Raw genomic sequence first — 19,645 nt, forward strand, 5'->3', positions numbered from 1 at the left:
AAAAGGCTGCTGAAAGACAGTCAAAAGTGAAGCAGTTCCAATGTCAATTCCACTATCCAGGTCTCCAATGCAGAAAGGGACCAACAGAACTGTAGAGTATGATTCCTAAATAGCAGGCCAATTTTGAGGTATGCATCACTCCAATGTATTCTTAGCCAAATTATTCTGTTTAACACATGAACATAAAATTTAATTTTGGCAGGAGGTGTAAAATCAGCGATATTAAAGTGGCCACCCATTATCTTCAATAGAAAGGCAAGCCAGGCATACGCAAATGGCTGGTAAATCAGTTTTATCATCCAGCCTCACATTTTATTATCTTGGATTCTCCAGCATCTGCAGTTCCCATTATCTCTGGCTGGTAAATCAGTTTTTGTCTGTTCATGTTATTGTCAATGGCAGTCCCTTAATTTGAGGACATCCCATGAGATGCTGCGAGCAAGAGGACTAGATTTGCAGTTGTATGATTCCCTGCATCGTCCAGAGTTAAATTTCAGACCTTAAATTAAATTACAAATCTTCTTCCATTTCATACGGCTGTGCATTGTAGTTTCCTGCTGTTCAGCTGTAACTGTGGTAACTCAACAGCAGAGTTTCTCTGATGTTCCTTGTAATGATACAGCTGCACAATATCAGAAAGCTCAAGGAAATTCAGCAGAAGCTAAGCTGTTATTCAAATATACCTAAAACTATCAATGCTGTAACACTAATGCCACACATGAGGATCTAATCACCATCACCATCTAAAATGGAAATTTATCACCGTTCTTTCAATGTGTATGCATCATTTTTCTGTGCAACTAAAACAAAGTTGCTGGAAAAGCTCAGCAGGTCTGGCAGCATCTGTGAAGAAAAAATCAGAGTTAATGTTTCAGGTACGGTGACCCTTCCTTAGAACTAGTTATGTTAGAAACCTTAACTTTGATTGTTTTCTTCACAGATGCTGCCAGACCCGTTGGGCATTTCCAGCAACTTTGTTTTTTGTCCCTGATTTACAGCATCCGCAGTTCTTTCGGTTTTCATTTTTCTGTGCGTCTGGTTCACTTGTTAACTTGTGAGGACATGGTTTATAATTGTAATTCAATGAAACACATGTTTCTCTCTAACTTCCTAAGTCACCTCATAATTTTGAATTACTATGTTCTCATGCTGTTTTAAAATTTGCTTTTGAAGAGCAAGATGGTAACGAAGGTTACACTGCCCTGATTACAACTAGGCAAACTGAAGTTGAGGCCGTTCTTCTGAAAAGTCAGTTGATAAATGTAGAATATTGTATGCACTATCATCAGTTGTTATCAAAATCTGGTTAGTTTTGTTATGGAGAAGGAAATCTGGTGTTTTATCCAGTCTGGCCCACATATGACTCCAGACCTACAGCAATGTGGTTTACTCTTAAGTGCCCTCTGAAATGGCCAAGCAGGTTCAGTTTAGCAAGCCTAGGGATGAGCACAAATGCTGGAATTGATTGTGATGTTCATACTATAGGAAAGTATAAAGAAAGTCAAATAGCTTCTGCTTCTATTTAATATTTCATTTTCTTTACTTCAATTTAATCATTCTAACCTCACCTGAAGGTCTGTCCATAAAATGTCTTTGTTAAATCAGAGAGATTATTATGATCAGAGGCATCTGTGTGAAACAATGTGAAGTGGTGTCCTGTATTAATTACGGTGCATTTCAACCAATGTAAGGATTTATTGAATTACCAAAGGCTACTCCCCTCCATATTCTGCTCATGAGTGTGTTCTGGTTTGCAGACTGTAAGTTCAACTGCAAATTTACAGGGCAGGGTAAATGATTTCAGATATTGTAAAGCATATTTAATCCCAACCCAACCAAGGTTGCTTCAGATGGAAGCATACACACATTTACAGCTATCTGCTTGTTTGAACCACAGCCACATGCAGTCAGTATTAAACACAAAGCTTCTGTTGGCAGGGAGCCTGAGTTTCTGCAAGTTTCTATGAAAAGTCAGCCTGTACCGTCAAAGTAAGGTAAAAGGTAGGTGCTGGAACAGTTTGAAGAAAAGAGCATGAAGAACGGTGACAGGCCAAGAAGTGGGCTCCAAGCTTCTCAGATGTTGCTCTGGACACCTTAGTGGAAGGTATAGTCAGAAAGAGAGATTTCTAACCTGCAGGAACTAGGAAACCATCAAGGCAAACTGACGACAGAGCAACACAAAGCCATGCAAGAATCTGGCCCTGGGGGCAGTGACACAAGAAATTCAATTAGTGGTTAAGGCTCATGAATGAAGCTTCAAATGCCATAGTCTATTAATCACACCAGCAGACTTACACACTCTGCTTGATGCTCTAAACCCGCATCACCAACAATTGACAGCCCTACCAATTGTACCAAACATTCACAACTTCACCTCATCTGCACGCCCTTAGCAGTGCTGCAAGCATTGTACTGATATCTCACAGATGGCAAGCAAATTGCAGCTATTAACCATTACCCAAACTCATTGCACCACACTCACTGGCACACTTCGCTTTCTTCTAGGAAAAGGAAAAACAGAACTTGAGGCAGTACAATGAACCAGCAGAGGGCGTGCATGGATATATGCTCTTACTCTTGTGGAAGAGACAGTGCTCGCTATTAGAGCAACTATGGCTTGAGGTGTGATCAGCAGTGGTACTAAAATGTTGAATTTTACAGTATATTCATGCCTAATCCTATTCCACATATCTCAATTCCCTCTCATCCAGCAATTCTGTCCGATTTACATGCTGCAGATGGTGGTAGTATGAACCTTTTCCTTTCACCTCCCTTCTTAACCACAATCCTACCATTGTGCCTTTCTCCCATCAGCTGCTCAAAAGCTGCAAACTTTTCAGGCACTAGGGGAGGAAGAAGAACTAAAATGAGGAAGACATTAATGAAGAAGAAATATAATTACCTCACTCTCCTCCTCACCAGCTCAGATATTCATTTTGCAGCTACTTTAGAAAACAGTTTAAAGGCAGTATCTGCAAATGATGAAACACTGGGTTTAAATGGTCTACTTATAGGAGAGAGGCATGTGACACATTGCTTGAGGATAAGGTTGTGCATAAGTTTGTTGTCGAAGACTCGGGCAAGGGCTTGATGGAAACACTGGGCTTAAATGGTCTATTTATAGGAGAAAGACAGGTGCCACATTGCTTGAGGATAAGGTTGTGCACAATTTTGTTGTTGAAGGCTCAGGTAAGGGCTTGATGGAGCAGCCTAGAGATCAAGAATCTTCAGCATGTTCAATTAATTACATGGTGCATTGGCAGCCTTGCCAAAAAGTCTATCATCAATGCCAGAAAAATACAGAAGAGGACCAGCAGCAATCTGGCACCTACGTAAACCTCAGAACACATCACTTTCCTTTTTGAAGTGTGAAAATGGTAAACAATTGCGGTGAAAATGTATTGCTCATAAATTTGCTAAGAGCTTGCAAACTGATTGTAAAAGCTTCTGTAGGTATGTGAAAAGAAATAGGTTAGTGAAGGCAAATGTAGATCCCTTATGATCAGAAACAGTGGAACTTATAATTGGGAATAAAGAAATGGCAGACTGGTTAAATACATATTAAAGGCTAACAAATTACCAGGATCAAACAATCTACATCCCAGAATCTTTAAGGAAGTGACCTGAGAAATAATGGATGCATTGGTGGTCCTCTTTCAAAATTTCTCAACTTTGGAAGAGTTCCTATGGATTGGAGGATAATTAATGTAAGTCCTCCATTTAAAAAAGGAGAGAAAATGAGGTTAGCCTGACATCAGTAATGAGAAAAACGCTGAAGTCCATTATAAAAGATTTAACAGCAGAGCATTTGGAAGAAAGGGACTTGCTTGACAATGCTCCTGAAAGTTTCCTGGGATGTGAGTAGTAGAGTTGATAATGGGGGGGGGGCAATGGATATGGTTTACTTGTACTTTCACAAGGTTTTCAATAAGGTCTTTCATAAGAGATGAGAGAATAAAATCAAGTAAGAAGGGATTTGTGTAGTATACTGATAGAGAACAGCTGGCAGGCTGGAAACAAAACAGTAGGAAAATAAAGATAATAAAATGTGAGACTGGATGAACACAGCAGGCCAAGCAGCATCTCAGGAGCACAAAAGCTGACGTTTCGGGCCTAGACCCTTTACTTATTCCCATTTATTCCAGAGCCCTCACCCCATCCCCCTCTCCGATGAAGGATCTAGGCCCGAAACGTCAGCTTTTGTGCTCCTGAGATGCTGCTTGGCCTGCTGTGTTCATCCAGCCTCATTTCATTATCCATAAATTTCTACGACTCTCTGAAGGCGATGGAGGTGGGGCTACGGAAGCTGCGTGCCATTCTCATTCACACAAACTCTCGGCGGCGGGAGGAGGAGCAACAGGTGTGCGCTGGTGCTGTGCGACAACAACTGATCCGCGATGTGGTGGGGGAGGGGGGAACAATAACAACAATTGATCCACGAGGCAGGGTGGGGGGGGGCGTGGGGAACAACTGGTGAGCGGTTAAGAGGCGCCTCTTGCTGATTTTCAGGACTCTGGGAGAATGACGGTTTTGTGCGCAGGTTTTCCCCGGGCCTGGCCGGAGTGTCGGCTTCCATACCCACCCTCCAAACCCCAACCTGTCATGAGCCTTCTCTCCCGAGGCGGTAAGGTGTGAGCGGTATTGAGGAGTTAGTGAGGGTGGCCCGACCCGGTTAATGATGGGGGCGGGAGAGGAGGGATCAGCCTCCACCCCTACACTTTCTGCTCGCGTAGAGGAGGGATCGGCGCCTTGAAGCCTGAGGAGTCAGCGGCATCGTGGTGCTCTCGGGCGAGGTATTTTGTGCTCACACGAGGAATCTTAGGGAACAAAAGCGGGGAAGGGCGCTCACGGAAGTGAGGAGATTTTAATGCCTACGCTCAGTACATCTAGTGTTTACTGGGAGGTGAAGATATGCTTAAGGAAAGGGAATCTGGTGTTCTTGCCCTACAGTGGTCCTCATGGGCGTTGGTAAGGCTCCCCTTTCCTTCTGTGTGTTTAGCATTTAAAAGGTTCAACAATTGCGAAATACTTTGCAATACGTGCTCCTCTCTTATGGATGACTGGATGCGAGATAAGTCTTACTGAAAAAAGATTGATTTCTTCTCCTGTTGATAATTCGAATCTTTTAATGTGTCCTGGGAGAAATTGTGGATGAGCTTTGAAGTATGGAGAAATGCTGGTGGTGTAAACCCTCTTGCAAAGTCAACATAAAAAGCATTTCTGAAATGCAAAGGTCAGATCACTGTTGCTTTAGGATTGCATGTGAAAAATTAAAACGGTGTTGGAGATAAGTTATGGAGTTCACTGAAGTCGTCCTCCTTACTAGTAACATCGCACATGCTACCCAGCTGAATTTTTAGCAGCATTATTTTGCTTTTCCAATTTGTGTACTTCATTTATCTGCCAGTCAATTCCAAGCATTTCTCCTTCTTTTGAGCAAAAGAATTAGTGGGAATATTTTAAATGTATCCTCCATTAAAGTTTCAAGTACTGGAGTTACATTATTTGAAATCCTATTTTGTGTTCATTCCATATAGCTGTAGCTCTGCCAAAACATTTTCTTCTTCAAAGTGACTGCATGAGAACACTTTCATTTGGAAATTATAGCTGTATTAACAAATAAATGATGGTAAATTGTGCTATTGATGTATAGAATTAAAATGAATTAACTTGCCTAACTCCATGTTTTTTTTCCCCCAGGGCTCATATTGGAATATAATTACTTGAAAAGTACCATGATGCAAAATGGTTTGCTCTAATCAGTACTCTTTAAGCAATTTACCAGCTGAATAACAACGTGATACATGGTGAAGAGTGGATAACGACTCTTGATACTGGAGTTTGGATCAGGGTTAGTTCTGTGACCGCGTCTTTAATTGCATTCCCATCATGAAAGATTTGACACAAGTCTTTGTTTGTTATTTTGTCCTGCCACTGCTCCGTTTGACCCAGAGCCACAGTCTCTTCATTTGCGAACCCATAACCATTCACCGGTGTGAAGGCCTGCCGTACAACATGACATTTTTTCCCAATAAATTGGACCACTTTGATCAGAACACTGCTGCAGTTGCAATGGGGGTATGTCTTATTTATGTTGTTTATGTTTATTTTCACATCTACTCAACAAAACTGAAGATAAACTAGTGGGCAAAAAGAAGCACATAACGCAGTTTTTTTTCTATCAGCTTTAATATATCCTTGTGTGGATCTACACATTTTGTTTTACAATACTCCTCTGAAAGCATCTTTGGATGTGTTATTGCATTAAATGTGCACTATGAACGTTAGTTGTTTTGTTTTTGGTAGCCTAAACTGTAGGTGTCCCTTGGTGCTACTAAGTTAAAACCAATTGTAATGTGCTGTCTTAAAATTAACAGCTGCAGATCACAAAGGCAGCCTTTATTGCCAGGAAGTCAGTTACGAGGTGTAGGTATTGTGCCTCAGTGTCAAACATGGGACTGAAACTTTATTCAATGTTATGTGGTACAGTGTGTTGAATTTCTGTTCAATCAGTGAATGGTCGCTAAACATCTGGGTGTTTCCACCTTTAAGGGGCTAACAGTTTGGCATTCTTCTGGTCTGCTGAAACTGACTTTAGCTGAAAGGTATCACTTTGTTGTTGTTCCTCCTCCATGTTGCACATAAGTGTTGCTGGGTGACTTTTGAAATATTCTTTCCCCCTCTTGTTATTCAGTTAGTGACTCAGTTCATTCAAGGCACGGTAAGGGAAGATACTCGGTGTGTCAGGACGTCATGGTTACAAACCATTAACTCTGATCTGACTATCAGCTGTATCATCATACGGAGCTATCCGTCTACATTTTTAGTTTGGAATTCATCATCCTTTCCCTTATGAAATTAAGCAGAGGGATTAAAAGCTTTTCAATTTTAATAATTTGTGAAGATGTCTAATTTTCCAACACCTATGTGTTCTCATTTTGGATGATCTGTTTGCTTGACTTTAGTTGAATCAATCTGTTATAAATATTAAAACAGTGACAGCATTTGATTAAACTCCCTGACGTTCATGACAGTGCGTATCCATGTCAACTGTATTAAACCTAACCAAGTGAGCTGCGTAGGAGGACCTCACACCCCGGCCCCGCCACAACCGCCCAAAGAGGATCCCCCTCGTTCTCATATACCACCCCACCATCCTCCGACACTTCCGCCATCTACAATCCGACCCCACCACCAAAGACATTTTTCCATTCCCAATCTTGTCTGCTTTCTGGAGAGACCATTCTCCTCATGACTCCCTTGTTCGCTCCACACTGCCCTCCAACCCCACCACACCTGGCACCTTCCCCTGCAACTGCAGGAAGTGCTACGCTTGCCCCCACACTTCTCCCTCACCCCTATCCCAGGCCCCAAGATGACTTTCCATATTAAGCAGAGGTTCACCTGCACATCTGCCAATGTGGTATACTGCATCCATTGTACCCAGTGTGGCTACCTCTACGTTGGGGAAACCAAGCTGAGGCTTGGGAACCGCTTTGCAGAAACCTACGCTCTGTTCACAACGAACAACTGCACCTCCCAGTCGCAAACCATTTCATCTCCCCCTCCCCCCCCCCCCCCCTCCATTCTTTAGATGACATGTCCTTCATGGCCTCCTGCAGTGCCACAGTGATGCCACCCAAAGGTTGCAGGAACAGCAACTCATATTCCGCTTGGAACCCTGCATCCCAATGGTATCAATGTGGACTTCACCAGCTTCAAAATCTCCCCTTCCCCCACCGCATCACACAACCAGCCCAGCTCATCCTCTCCCCCCACTGCATCCCAAAACCAGCCCAGCCTGTGTCTGCCTCCCTAACCTGTTCCTCCTCTCGCCCATCCCTTCCTTCCACCCCAAGCCGCACCTCCATTTCCTACCTACTAACCTCATCCCGCCTCCTTGACTTGTCCGTCTTCCCTGGACTGACCTATCCCCTCCCTACCTCTCCACCTATCTTCTTTCCTCTCCATCGTTGGTCTGCATCCCCCTCTCTCCCTATTTATTCCAGAACCCTCACCCCATCCCCCTCTGAAGGGTCTAGGCCCGAAACGTCAGCTTTTGTGCTCCTGAGATGCTGCTTGGCCTGCTGTGTTCACACCAGCTTCACACTTTATTATCTAGGAGGACTTATAAGTGAGAAGCACGTGTAAAATTTGTCTATTCGTTAGTGTTAGAATTTAACTTTGACATTTAGTGAAAATTTGCCAAGTGTGCCTCCTAATATTAGCATGACGCTGATGGATGAAGTGTTAGAAAATGTATTCATTTAATCTCATAATTTAGTAAGAATTTTTAATAAATAATGTTATTTATCACAAGCATTAAGGACAGCACGGTGGCTCAGTGGTTAGCGCTGCTAACCTCAGTGCCAGGGACCTAGGTTCAATTCCAGCCTTGGCTGACGGGGTGTGCATGGAATCTGCAAGTTCTCTCAGCATCGGTTTCCACCAGGTGTTTTGATTTCTTCCCACAGTGTGAGATTTTGGTGGATTGGCCACTCTGAATTGCCATGAAATGTCCAGGGTAATATAGATTAGATAGAGGAAATTAGGGGGTGCTGGGCCTGGGTTGGATGCTGTTTGTGGGGTGGTCGGTGGTAACTTGATGGGCTGAATGCATTCTATGACCAAAAGGCAGGAAAAACTGGAGCATTTGGTGAAAGGTCTCGTTATACTTGTTACCTAAAATCAGTTAAAAGCAATTTTGAGGAGTTGTTTGACACATTAGAGGAAATCCTGCAGGAAATGGTATTCAGACACTTACTCTTTTTGATACATATTAATGAGCTGGATTTGATTTACAGGGCACAGTAGATACTTGGATGCATACACTTTCAATTACATTGAAGAAGCTCAGTTTGAGACTTAAAAAGAACTGCAGATGCTGGAATCAAAGATAGAAAACAGGAGGCTGGAAGAAAGGCAGAGTCAATGTTTCGGGTATTACCCTGCTTCAGGACTGGATGTGGGGATGGGGGAGTTGCACCTAAGATATGAGTGGAAGTAAGGTCATTCGGCCCATCGAGTCCACTCCGCCGTTTAATCATGACTGGGCATTTCAACTCTCCCCGTAGCCCTTAATTCCTTGTGAGATCAAGAATTTATTAATCTCTGCCTTGAAGACATTTAACTAAAGGGATAGGGTATGGTGGTGGGATGGGGGTAGTAGATATGACCTGGTTGGTAATGGGAGGGATAAATCCATTTGGTAGCTGGAAGGGAGCGTCAGTAGGTGGAATGGAAGGGATGAGGCAGAGCTGGGAAGTGTGGGTGGGAAGGTTATCTAAAATTAGAGAACTGAATGTTGAGTCCTCCAGGCTGTAGTGTGCCCAAGTGGAAGGTAAGGTATTGCTCCTGAAACTTGCATTCTGAACGGCTGTGATGGTAGAGGATGGAGAAATTGGAGGATGAATAGTTGAAATGGGCGGTGACCAAGAAGTTAGGCTGGCTTATGGGCCAGACGAAGATGCTTGTTGAAATGGTCACCTAGTCTACATTTGGTCTCGCTGATATAGAGAAGACCACATTGGGAGTACTGGATACAGAAGATTAGGTCAGAGGAAATGTACGTGAGTTTCTGTCTCACTTGGAAGGATTGTTTATGGCATTGGGTGGAGGTGAGGGAGATAGTCAAGTGTTGCATCTTTTATGGTTACAGGCCAAGGTACTGGGGGATTGGAGTGCTTGGTGGGGAGAATAGTGCGAACTAAGGAGTGGTGAAGGGAATGGTCCTTGCAGAAGGCAGGGAGGAATGGGATGGAAGATGTTCTGGGTGGTGGGGTCTACTTGGAGTTGGCAGAAGTGTTTGGGGATGATATGTTGGATATAGAGGCTTTTGGGATGGAAATTGAGAATGAGGGGTCCCTATCTTTATTATGTTTGGAAGGAGGTTGTGGGTGGTTTAGGGCTGTGGAGCAGAGAATGGAAGAGGCATGATGGTGGGTGGGGGGGGAAGAACATCCTTTGAAAAAGGAAAACATTTGGGTTGCTTGGGATTGCAACATCTCCTCATCAGAGCAGATGCCACAGAGATGGAGGAATTGGGAAAACAGGATGGAATTTTTGCAGGATATGGGGCTGGAGGACATGTAGTCTAGGTAGTTGTGGGTTTACAGTAAATGTCAGTCCATAAACTGTTTCCAGAAATGGAAACAGTGAAGTCAAGAAAGGGCAGGGAGGTGTCTGAGATAGACCAAGTTAATTGAGTGCAGGGTGGAAGTTGTTAGTGAAGTTGAAGAACTGTTCCAGTTCAGGCTGGGCATGGGTTCCAGCACCGATCCTCATTTTTCAATATCAAACCCAATGAGGCCAAATACCAACTCTCCGACACCATGTCCTACCTCCCCTTGACCACAAGCCCATCAAGCCACCGTCTCCCACACTGTCCATGACCTCCCCTCCTTCTGGTGAGCTCCCCTCCACCATTTCCAGCCTAATAGCCTGCAAGCCCTGCACTGCCTGGTTCTACCTGCTCCCCAAGATCCACAAGCCCAGCTACCCCAACTGAACCAACGTCTCCATGTGCTCCTACCCTACTGAACCCATCTCTTCCTACCTCAACTCCATTCTCTTCCCCCCTTGGTTCAGGCACTCCCCACCTACATTCGGGTCACAAACCACACCTCCGCCACTTTGGAAACTCCAGTTCCCTGGACCCCGCTACTTCATCTTTACAATGGATGTGCAATCCCTGTACACATTCATATCCCCCGAGGATGGCCTACAGGTGCACGGTTTTTTCTCTCCAACAGATCCAGTACACCCCCACTAATATCCACCTCCGCCTTGCTGAACTAGTCCTCACCCTCAATAATTTTTCCTTCAATTCTTCCCACTTCCTCCAAATCCAGGAGGTTACCGTGGATATTCGCAAGGGCCCCAACCACACCTGCCTCTTTTTCTGTTATGTCAAACAGTCCCTCTTCAGTAGGTACACCAGTATACTGTTGCCCAACTCTTCCGCTGTCACATCGATTACTGCATCCTGCTCCCATCCTGAACTGGAGCAGTTCATTGACTTAGCTAACCACTTCCATCCCGCCGTCAAATTCACTTGGTCTATCTCAGACACTCTTTCCCCTTTCTTGACCTCTCTGTTTCCATTTCCGGCAACAGTTTGTGGGTTTATCGTAAATGTTGGTCTATAGACTCCCGTAGCTACCTAGACTACACCTTGTCCCCTCCCCGTATCCGGCACAAACTCCTTTTTTTAACAGACTGGTTAAGCCTCAGTTGGAATGTTTTATCTAAATCTGGACACCACACTTTGGGGAGTAAGTTACACCTTGATCGCAGAGGTGCCGTTTCAGGAATGCCAGACTGCAATTGAGAGAAACTAGAGGTGCTGAGGTACTTCAATGGGGCAGAGAAGATCTGAATTTCACAGAGGTGTCTTGATAGTGAATTGGCTGGACAAGCAGATGGGAAGATAAGAAATTTTTATGCAGTAAGTCAAGATACACCATGAACTACCTGCAAGTGTATAGGAAGGGAGTATGATAACGTTCAAAATCAATAATTGGTAAGAAAAGTTCGCAGGAGAAATTGTGTGAATTCGAATTGCGATTGCAGTTTAAGATTTGCTTCCTTGGAAATCTGTCAGAAGCACAGTGGGCTGAAAGGCATCCTTTCGCTTCTATATCATTCTCTGTGTGACATCTGATTGGAACTCAAATCTATTGAAGATGAAAAAGCAGCTGAATATGCCAGGAACTCATGAACAAACAAAACCAGATAGAATGTAAATTCTCAATTAAGAAGCAGAGAAGAGAAAGGGAACACCAGCAAATTTCATCTGCAAGGACTTCTGAAATTTTTTTAGGGTAGTTTTCTCAGTTTCAAGTGTTTAACATAAACTAGAAAATAACATCAGGTGTGGGCCATTTGGCTCTTCAAGCTTGCTGTGCTATTCAGTATGATCATGGCTGATCATCCAACTCAGTCCCTGTTCCCACTCTCTTCCCTGCCCCCGCCCCCCAATATATTTGATCCCTTAGCCTTAAGAGTGAATGCCTTCTGGAGAAGATCCTTTATTTTGACATGAACTGCTTTCTATGGCAGAGAATTTCAGAGGTTCACTACTGTTTAGGTAAAAAATGTTCTGAGGAAGGGTCACCAAACCTGAAACAGTAACTGTTTTTCCTTCACAGATGCTGCCAGACTTGCTGAGCTTTTCCAGCAACTTTGTTTTTGTTCCTAATTTATAGCATCCGCAGTTCTTTCAGTTTACATTTCTCCTCATCTCAGTCCTAAAAGTCCTGCCCCAAGTCTTTGCGACCCCTGGCTCTGGACTCTTCACACATCAGCAACACCATTTCTGTATTTACCTGTCTGGTTCTGTTAGAATTTTATAGGTTCCTTTGAGATTCTCCTGTAATATTCTAAACTCCAGTCAATATAATCCTAAACAATCCAGTTTCTCTTCATACGTCAGTCATACCATCCCTGGAATTAGTTTGGGGGAAAAGCTATGTGGAGCTCCCTCCATAGTCATAACATCCTTCCTCTGATAAGGCCAAAACTACACACAACCTCCATGTGTTATCTCACAAGGCCCTGTACAATTGCAGCAAGATATCCCTGTTCCTGTGTAAGATAACAGTGTGAAGCTGGATGAACACAGCAGGCCAAGCAGCATCTCAGGAGCACAAAAGCTGATGTTTCGGGCCTAGACCCTTCATCAGAGAGGGTCTCTTCTGGATTTTCCGGCATCTGCAGTTCCCATTTTCTCTTATCCCTGTTCCTGTACCCAGTTCCTGGTGCTGTGAAGGCCAACATACCATTTGCTGCCTTCAGTGTTTTCTGCACCTGTATGCTTTCAGAACTGAACACCCAGGTCTTGTTGAAGTTCCTCATTTTCCAATCTGTCACCATTCAGATAATAAGCAGTTCAGATAAACTGTCTTGGATACACACAAAATTTTAATAATTCATAAAATAATCCTTCTGGAAATCAAATCAATTTAGCTTAGTTATTCTAAGGCCTAGACTCTCTCTTTCTCTCTCAGCCTGGAAATTGAATTCCGTTCCTTTCTGGTGTGTGCTTTGTTCATTCTGCCTTCCTGCCATATCTATGAACCTGTGGCAAGTGAATAATATATCTGTAGCGTATTGTAAACTTTTAGAATGGCTGCATTCCTTTCACATTTAGCAGACAAACAATAGAAATGTAAGATTAGTTACAGTGGAAAATTCTGAAAGGACTGTACTATTATTCCATCTTTTAAAATCCCTGTTCGGGTAGAACCATTACATAAGCCAGTTTTGTTGCAGTGATAGTTGGTTGTGAACTCTGCAATTTGTTTAAGTGTTTTTATATGGCACTCTGCTTAATGTGTGAGTAAGGAGCTCCCAAGACTTATCTCCCTTTGTGAACTTTTGAATGGAAAGGCATTTGTAATGTTGAAAAGATTTATTTTACCTGCTAACCATGAAATCTTTGAAAAGAAAGCTATAATTTTACTTTGTTTAGCTGACTAGCTTGTCTGATGACATGCCATTGTGTACCAAAGCCAAAGGCAATGCACTTGTGGAAGGCTAGGCCAGCCTCTTGTCAGAAGGAATTAAAACTACCTTTATCTATCTTTTAACAAATACACAACAAACTTGAGATAAAGTTTAACCTCAGTGACCAGGAAGTGGTAGACTTCTGACTGCTTGTTTCTGTCCATGTGACAGTTCTTGAGGATACAACACAAATCCACACACTCTGCTCTTGACAACCATGTAACAATATTGAGAAATCTTTCTCATGTCCATATGTATTAGGAAACATGTACATGGATATTTGAGTGGTCCATTGACTGCCTTCCATTATACTTGTAAGGCAGAATTTGCATGTTTGTGCCATACACCCACACCCAGATTGGGAATGATAGAAACTCTATTGGGCAGAATAATTCTTGTCATGTTTTCTCATTTGATTGTTGAGAAAGAAGTGAAAGACATGTTGAAACAATGAAAACTTGGACCATTCTGAACATTAATCACAGCCTTTTCATTTGTATCCAACTGTCACACAATCTCTCAAAGTTGAGGAAACTGAATCTCCATTTAATGAATAAAGAGAAATGCTTGTGCCTCATCTTCACAAGCCACACCATAGCGACCATAGTATGGTTACCAAACTCACTGTCTACTGTGACAAATTTCAGCTGCTTTGTTGAGCCTGTATAATGTGTGCTGTGCTAGATACTTGCAGTGATTTTTAATACTCCCCATGTGAGAGTTACGGGAGAGGCTACATAATCATGTAAAGTAAGAATGTTATAACTGTAGTCTCAATTGACTGGTAACTGAAAATTTCTCCTGTGTTGAACAATTTGCTACTGCAATAGGATTTGTTCAATCCTTTGGGCATTTTAGCATAAGAGTTATTGTATTCTCAGAATATTTGACCATTTATCCTAAGGATTTCCAGAATTATGAACCAAATGGCTATTTGGCATGTGAAAAACCTTCAATAATCTCATTGTTATCCAGTAAATATCCTGTGTTCCTAAAACTTAAATGGTGGTGGGGTAGTATTTTCTTCAGTTTCCTAATTATTGAGCTTCTGATTGAAATTTTTTTTACATAACTTTTTAAAAAAAATTATTGGCAAAGCTCATCCAGTTCGCTAATGTCCTTTTTTTTAGGGAGGCAAATTGTTGACCTTGTCTGGTCTGGCCTAGCCTAGATGTGACATGGTTGACTCTTAACTGCCCTGTGGGCCATTAGGGTTGGCCAAGTAGCTTCTAGAGGTATTTCTATCCTCAATAAAAGGGGTGCCTCGCCCCTTAATGCAAAATACAAGGCTGAAAACTTGCAAATCTTCATCCAGAAGTGACAAGTTGATGATATATCCCAGCCTCTTTCAAAATTCCCTAGCATCACAAATGCAAGTCTTAAGCCAGTTAGAATCCACATGATATCAAATAATAACTGGATGCTACAACAGTTTGGCCCTGACAACATTATAACAATAATATTGAAGATTAGTGCTACAGAAATTGCAGTGTCCTAACCAAGGTGTTCCTATGCAGCTACAACCCTGACATTTACCTGTCAATATGGAAAATGGCCCAGACGTGTCCTGTGCACACAAAGCAGGACATAACCAATCTGGTCAGTTATTGCTCTGTCAGTGGTGCCCAGTTTGCATCCTACAAGGACCATTTAGCTCCTAGTCTCTTCGTAGCCTCAGTTGAACCATGAAGAAATGAGGTGAGTGATAGCCCTTGACATCAAAGTTACATTTGACTGAGTTTAGCATTGAGGATCCCTAGTAAAATTGAAGTTAATGAGAACAGAGAGGAAAATTTGGTTTGATCTTATCTGGGACAAAAGAAATGATGTGGCTCTTGGAGGTCAGTAATCTTGGCTCCCACACCATCAACATCCTGAGTGTTAATTCAGGCTGACATCTCTGGTGGGTGTTAGTGATGAGATGCTGATGGATTAAGATTTAAAAGTTGCATAGTTATTGAACTGAGGGTAAACTTGCAAGTAATATCAAGATGGATTGCAAGAGCTTCCTTTAAATGTGTAAAACGTGTCAAATAGATAAATATGATTCTTGGTCAGTCAGAGAATGTAGGCTTATGGGAAGAACACAGGAAAGTGGAAATGAGGAATTGGATCAGCCGTGATCCTTTTTGAGTAGTGTTGGGGCCCCCTTGCATAAATTGCAAAAAAATACAATTTAGAATCCCTGCAGTGTGGAAGCAAACCATTTGGCCCATTGAGTCCAGATTGACCCTCAGAAGAACATCCCACCCACAGCCATCTCCCAACCCTACCCCTATAACAGCACATTTTCCGTGGCTAATCCAACTAGCCTGCACATCCCTAAACACTGTGGGCAGTTTAGCATGGCCAGTCCACCTAACCTGCACACCTTTGGACTGCGAGAGGAAACTGGAACATGTACAAGAAGCCTACAAAGACAGGTGGAGAATGTGCAAAGTCCACACAGATGCTTACCTGAGTGTGGAGTAGAACCCAGGTCCCCATTGCTATGAGGAAGCAGTGCTAACCAGAGTCACTGTGCCGTCCTACACTGGCTTCTGCTTCCAACTCTCTTGAAGCTCTGGTAACTGCTGATGTCTTGTACTGTGAAGACAGATGCAAACTACTGATTCTATTTCTTTGTTCCCCGTTCCTACATCTTCAGCCTCCATTTGCAGTGGCCCAATGTCTACTGTTGTCTCTCTTTTATGTATCAAAAAAAATCTTGTGATCTTTCATATTACTAGCTAGCTTACACTCATATTTCATCCTGTTCCTACTTATTGCTCTTTTAGTTGTCTTCTGCTGATTTTTTTTTTTAAAAGGCTTCTGAATTCTTTGGCTTCCCACATATCTTCATCACATCGTCTGCTTTATCTTTTGCTTTTATTCTGTCCCTGACTCCCCTTGTCAGCCATGGCTGCCTCGTCCTCCCTATAATATGATTCTTCTTCATTGGGATGAATTTCTTCTGTGCCTCCCGAATTACCCACAGAAACTCCTGCCGTTGCTGCTCTACCATATTCCTTGCTAAGTTCTTCTTCCAATCCATTCTGGCCAGCTCCTCCCTCATGTCTTCAATTACCAATTGGTCAATTGTAATACTGTTACATCTGATTCCAGCTTAGCCCTCTCAAACCATAGGGTGAATGCTATCATATTCTCGTCAGTGCCTCCTATGAGTTCCTTCTTCAGGTCTCTGATCAAGTCTGCAAATCACTAATTCCAGGATTGCATCTTTCCTAGTATGCTGTACTACAGGCTGCTCCAAAAAACGTCTTGTCGCTGTTCCACACATTCCTTTTCCAGGCATCCACTATCAACCTACTTTTCCCAGCCCAACTGTATATTGAAATCTACATGGTTATTGTCATAATATCTTCCTTACATGCCTTTTCCATCTCCAGAAAATTTTCTGCCCCACATCCTGTCTACTGCTGGGAAACCTTTATAACTCCCATCAGGGGTCTTTTTTTACCTTTTTTTTGTGGTTCCTCAACTGTACCTGCACGGATTCTGCACCTTCTGACTCTACATCACTTCTAGCTATTAATTTTAATTTTCTTTCTTACTAACAAGGAAGCCACGTTTTTTCCCCCCCACCCCGGCCAGCTGCCTGTCCTTGGATATTTAGTTTCCAGCCTAATCCCCTTGCAGCTGCTACCTGCTGAGATACCCACAGCATATCCACCAATTTAAAACTGCATTAAAAGCTCATTTACCTTGTTTTGTATACTGTACGCATTTAAGTATAACATACTCAAGTCCTGTGTTGACCACATCCTTCTCATGGCTTTCTTTTTATCTGCTGTACCTGAAGATTCTTGACCCTTTCAACAATCCTGCTCCCAGATCAATTCAGGTGGAGTGTGTTGTGACAGCTTCTTCCTGTCTCATTTTTGATGCCAAAGGTTCAAAAAACGGAAACCTTATTTCCAATACCACTCCTTTAGACACGTGTTTACTTCCCTCATTTCTTTGTCAATTTACACACAATTCAAGTAATAATCCAGAGATTACAATCTTTGACGTCCATTTTTAAAAATTTTGATTTTCTTTCCAGTGGTGGTATTACTGGACTATTAACCCAGAGACCCAGGTAATGTTCTGGGGACCCAAGTTCAAATTTTGCAATGGTAGATTGTGGAATTTGAATTCTGTATTTTAAAAAAAAATCTGGAGTTAAGAGCCGAATGATGACCAAGAACCCATTGTCGGTTTTTGGTAAACCAGATGGGTTTTCTCAATGTCCATTAGGGAAGGAAACTGCCATCCTTACCTGGTCTGGCCTACATGCCACTCCAGACCCCGTCTTACCTTTCCTCCTGGGTGGTTGGGGATAGGCAGTAAATGCCAGCCTAGCTGGCATAACTCATATTCCATGAATAATTGTTTAAAAATCACCAAGAAGACCTCTACCCTATATTGTTTGTACTGGCATGGACCTCAGCAGCTTGATCCTGTCCTTCCCACTCCTGTACCTTTCAAGCCAATTCGAGATGTCTTTTACTTTGGCACCAGGTAGGCAACACACTATGTGGAACTCTTGATCCTGCGTACAAAGGATGCTGTCCATCCCGTAATTATAAAATTCCCTGTTACTATCACTTCTTGTGCTCCTCCCCAGCTTGAATGGCTTTATGGACACTCCTCCAGGCAGGTTCTTTCCTCATCCATACAAGGAGCAGGTATCTCATACCTGTTGGGCAAGGTCAAGATCTGAGGCTCTTTTAGTGATATGTTCAGGATCCTTCTGCCTTACCTGTTTTTACTGTTCCTGACCCGTGTCCAATTTTGAAATATTTAAGCTATAAGGTGTGACTGTTTGGAACGCGCCATGAAGACAACTTTCTCCGTCCTGATATCCCACAGGGTCTGAAGCTCAGATTCCTGGTCATCAACTTTGATCCATTTGCCTAATCTACAGATCCCTGAATGCTATGGGCAATTTAGCATGGCTAATCCACCTGGCCTGCACATCTTTGGACTGTGGGAGGAAACCAGAGCACCTGGAGGAAACCCATGCAGACACAGGGAGAATGTGCAAACTCCACACTCAGTTGCCTGAGGGGGAGTGAAAACCAGCTCCTTGGTGATGTGAGGCAACCACTGAACCACCATGCCGCCCTCTAATTAACTCTGATTGCTCTCTACAGATGCTGAGAGACCTGCTGAGTTTTTCCAACAAATGTTTTTGTTTTTGTTTCGGATTTCCAGCATCCGTAGTTGTTTATTCTTCTACTATTTAAGGTTAGTCCCTAATGTAACTCCCTTACCGGTCAAAGCTTCTCTGTCACTTTTGGTGTTAGTGCTGGTGTTGCCCTTTGCCCATTCATGCAAATCAGGATGTATTCTCTGCTCCTTCTCAGAATGCTTCATGGTAACACCAACTGCGAGGACCCCTGCAAGTAATAGGAAATATAAATAGAATATTGGCATTTATTTCAAATGTAGTGGAATATAAAAATAGGGGATGTCTTGCTGACGCACGAGATCACAAATGGAATACTGTGACCAGTTTGGTGTCCCCTTATCTGTTTGTAATCTGAAGGGGATGAGGTAATGAAATCAGACATCATTTGGATCCAAGTGAACTAGGATCCAAGTGAAAAGTATTCCAATTTGGCAGGAGAGTAGATACTCCAGGTGAAGATTGACTCCCTCCATCCATGATTTATTCCCTGGCGGAGAAAATCGGGTGAAATGGACAGTCCTCCAGCTCGTGATCAGCTTTCTGAAATGATGCTGCTTGGGTTTACTTAGTTAACTCCTGCCCTTACTTGATGCATGTTAAAGTCTGAGCAGCAGTATCAAAATATCGTGGACAAAAGTGCAATCCACACAATTATTCCCTAGTCATCCCCATGGCCCTCGCACTTAGTTACTGCTACACATGCAACTCGACAGATTCTGTGCTTGAGAAATACAGAGAGGGTTTTTGAGAGTTAGAGGAAGTGAGACACCTTTGAGTGGTTCTTGAAGATAGCAGGACAAATAGATAACATGCTAAAGAAAGCATTTGGAGTTCTTTCCTTTAATGAATGAGATATAAAATACAAAAGCAAGGATGTAGTTTTGGAATTGTATAAAACGCTGGCTAGTTTACACTGGAGTTTTGCAAATTGTCCTCCTTACCGTGTTACAGGAAGGACACAAT

At 42.7% G+C, this 19,645-nt stretch overlaps 1 protein-coding gene across 6 annotated transcripts in view; it reads left to right on the forward strand.

Annotated features, from left to right (window-relative positions):
- Positions 1-4,326: 4,326 nt before the first annotated feature.
- LOC125451779 (frizzled-6-like) overlaps positions 4,327-19,645 on the forward strand; it is a 46,032-nt gene continuing 30,713 nt past the window's right edge. For 3 of the 6 annotated variants that reach the window (XR_009445757.1, XM_048529339.2, XM_059646023.1), the window contains exons 1-2: positions 4,474-4,968; positions 5,701-6,078. Coding sequence is in view for 4 of the 6 variants with exons in the window: in XM_048529339.2 (XP_048385296.1) it covers positions 5,890-6,078 (189 nt within the window). In the remaining 2 variants the exon portion in view is untranslated. Of the gene's footprint in view, positions 4,361-4,473; positions 4,969-5,700; positions 6,079-19,645 lie in introns of those variants that run through there. The other 3 variants (XM_048529338.2, XM_059646022.1, XM_048529340.2) reach the window with 3 other exon arrangements.

Source organism: Stegostoma tigrinum, chromosome 5 (genome assembly GCF_030684315.1).
Source record: "Stegostoma tigrinum isolate sSteTig4 chromosome 5, sSteTig4.hap1, whole genome shotgun sequence".
Lineage (NCBI taxonomy): Eukaryota > Metazoa > Chordata > Chondrichthyes > Orectolobiformes > Stegostomatidae > Stegostoma > Stegostoma tigrinum.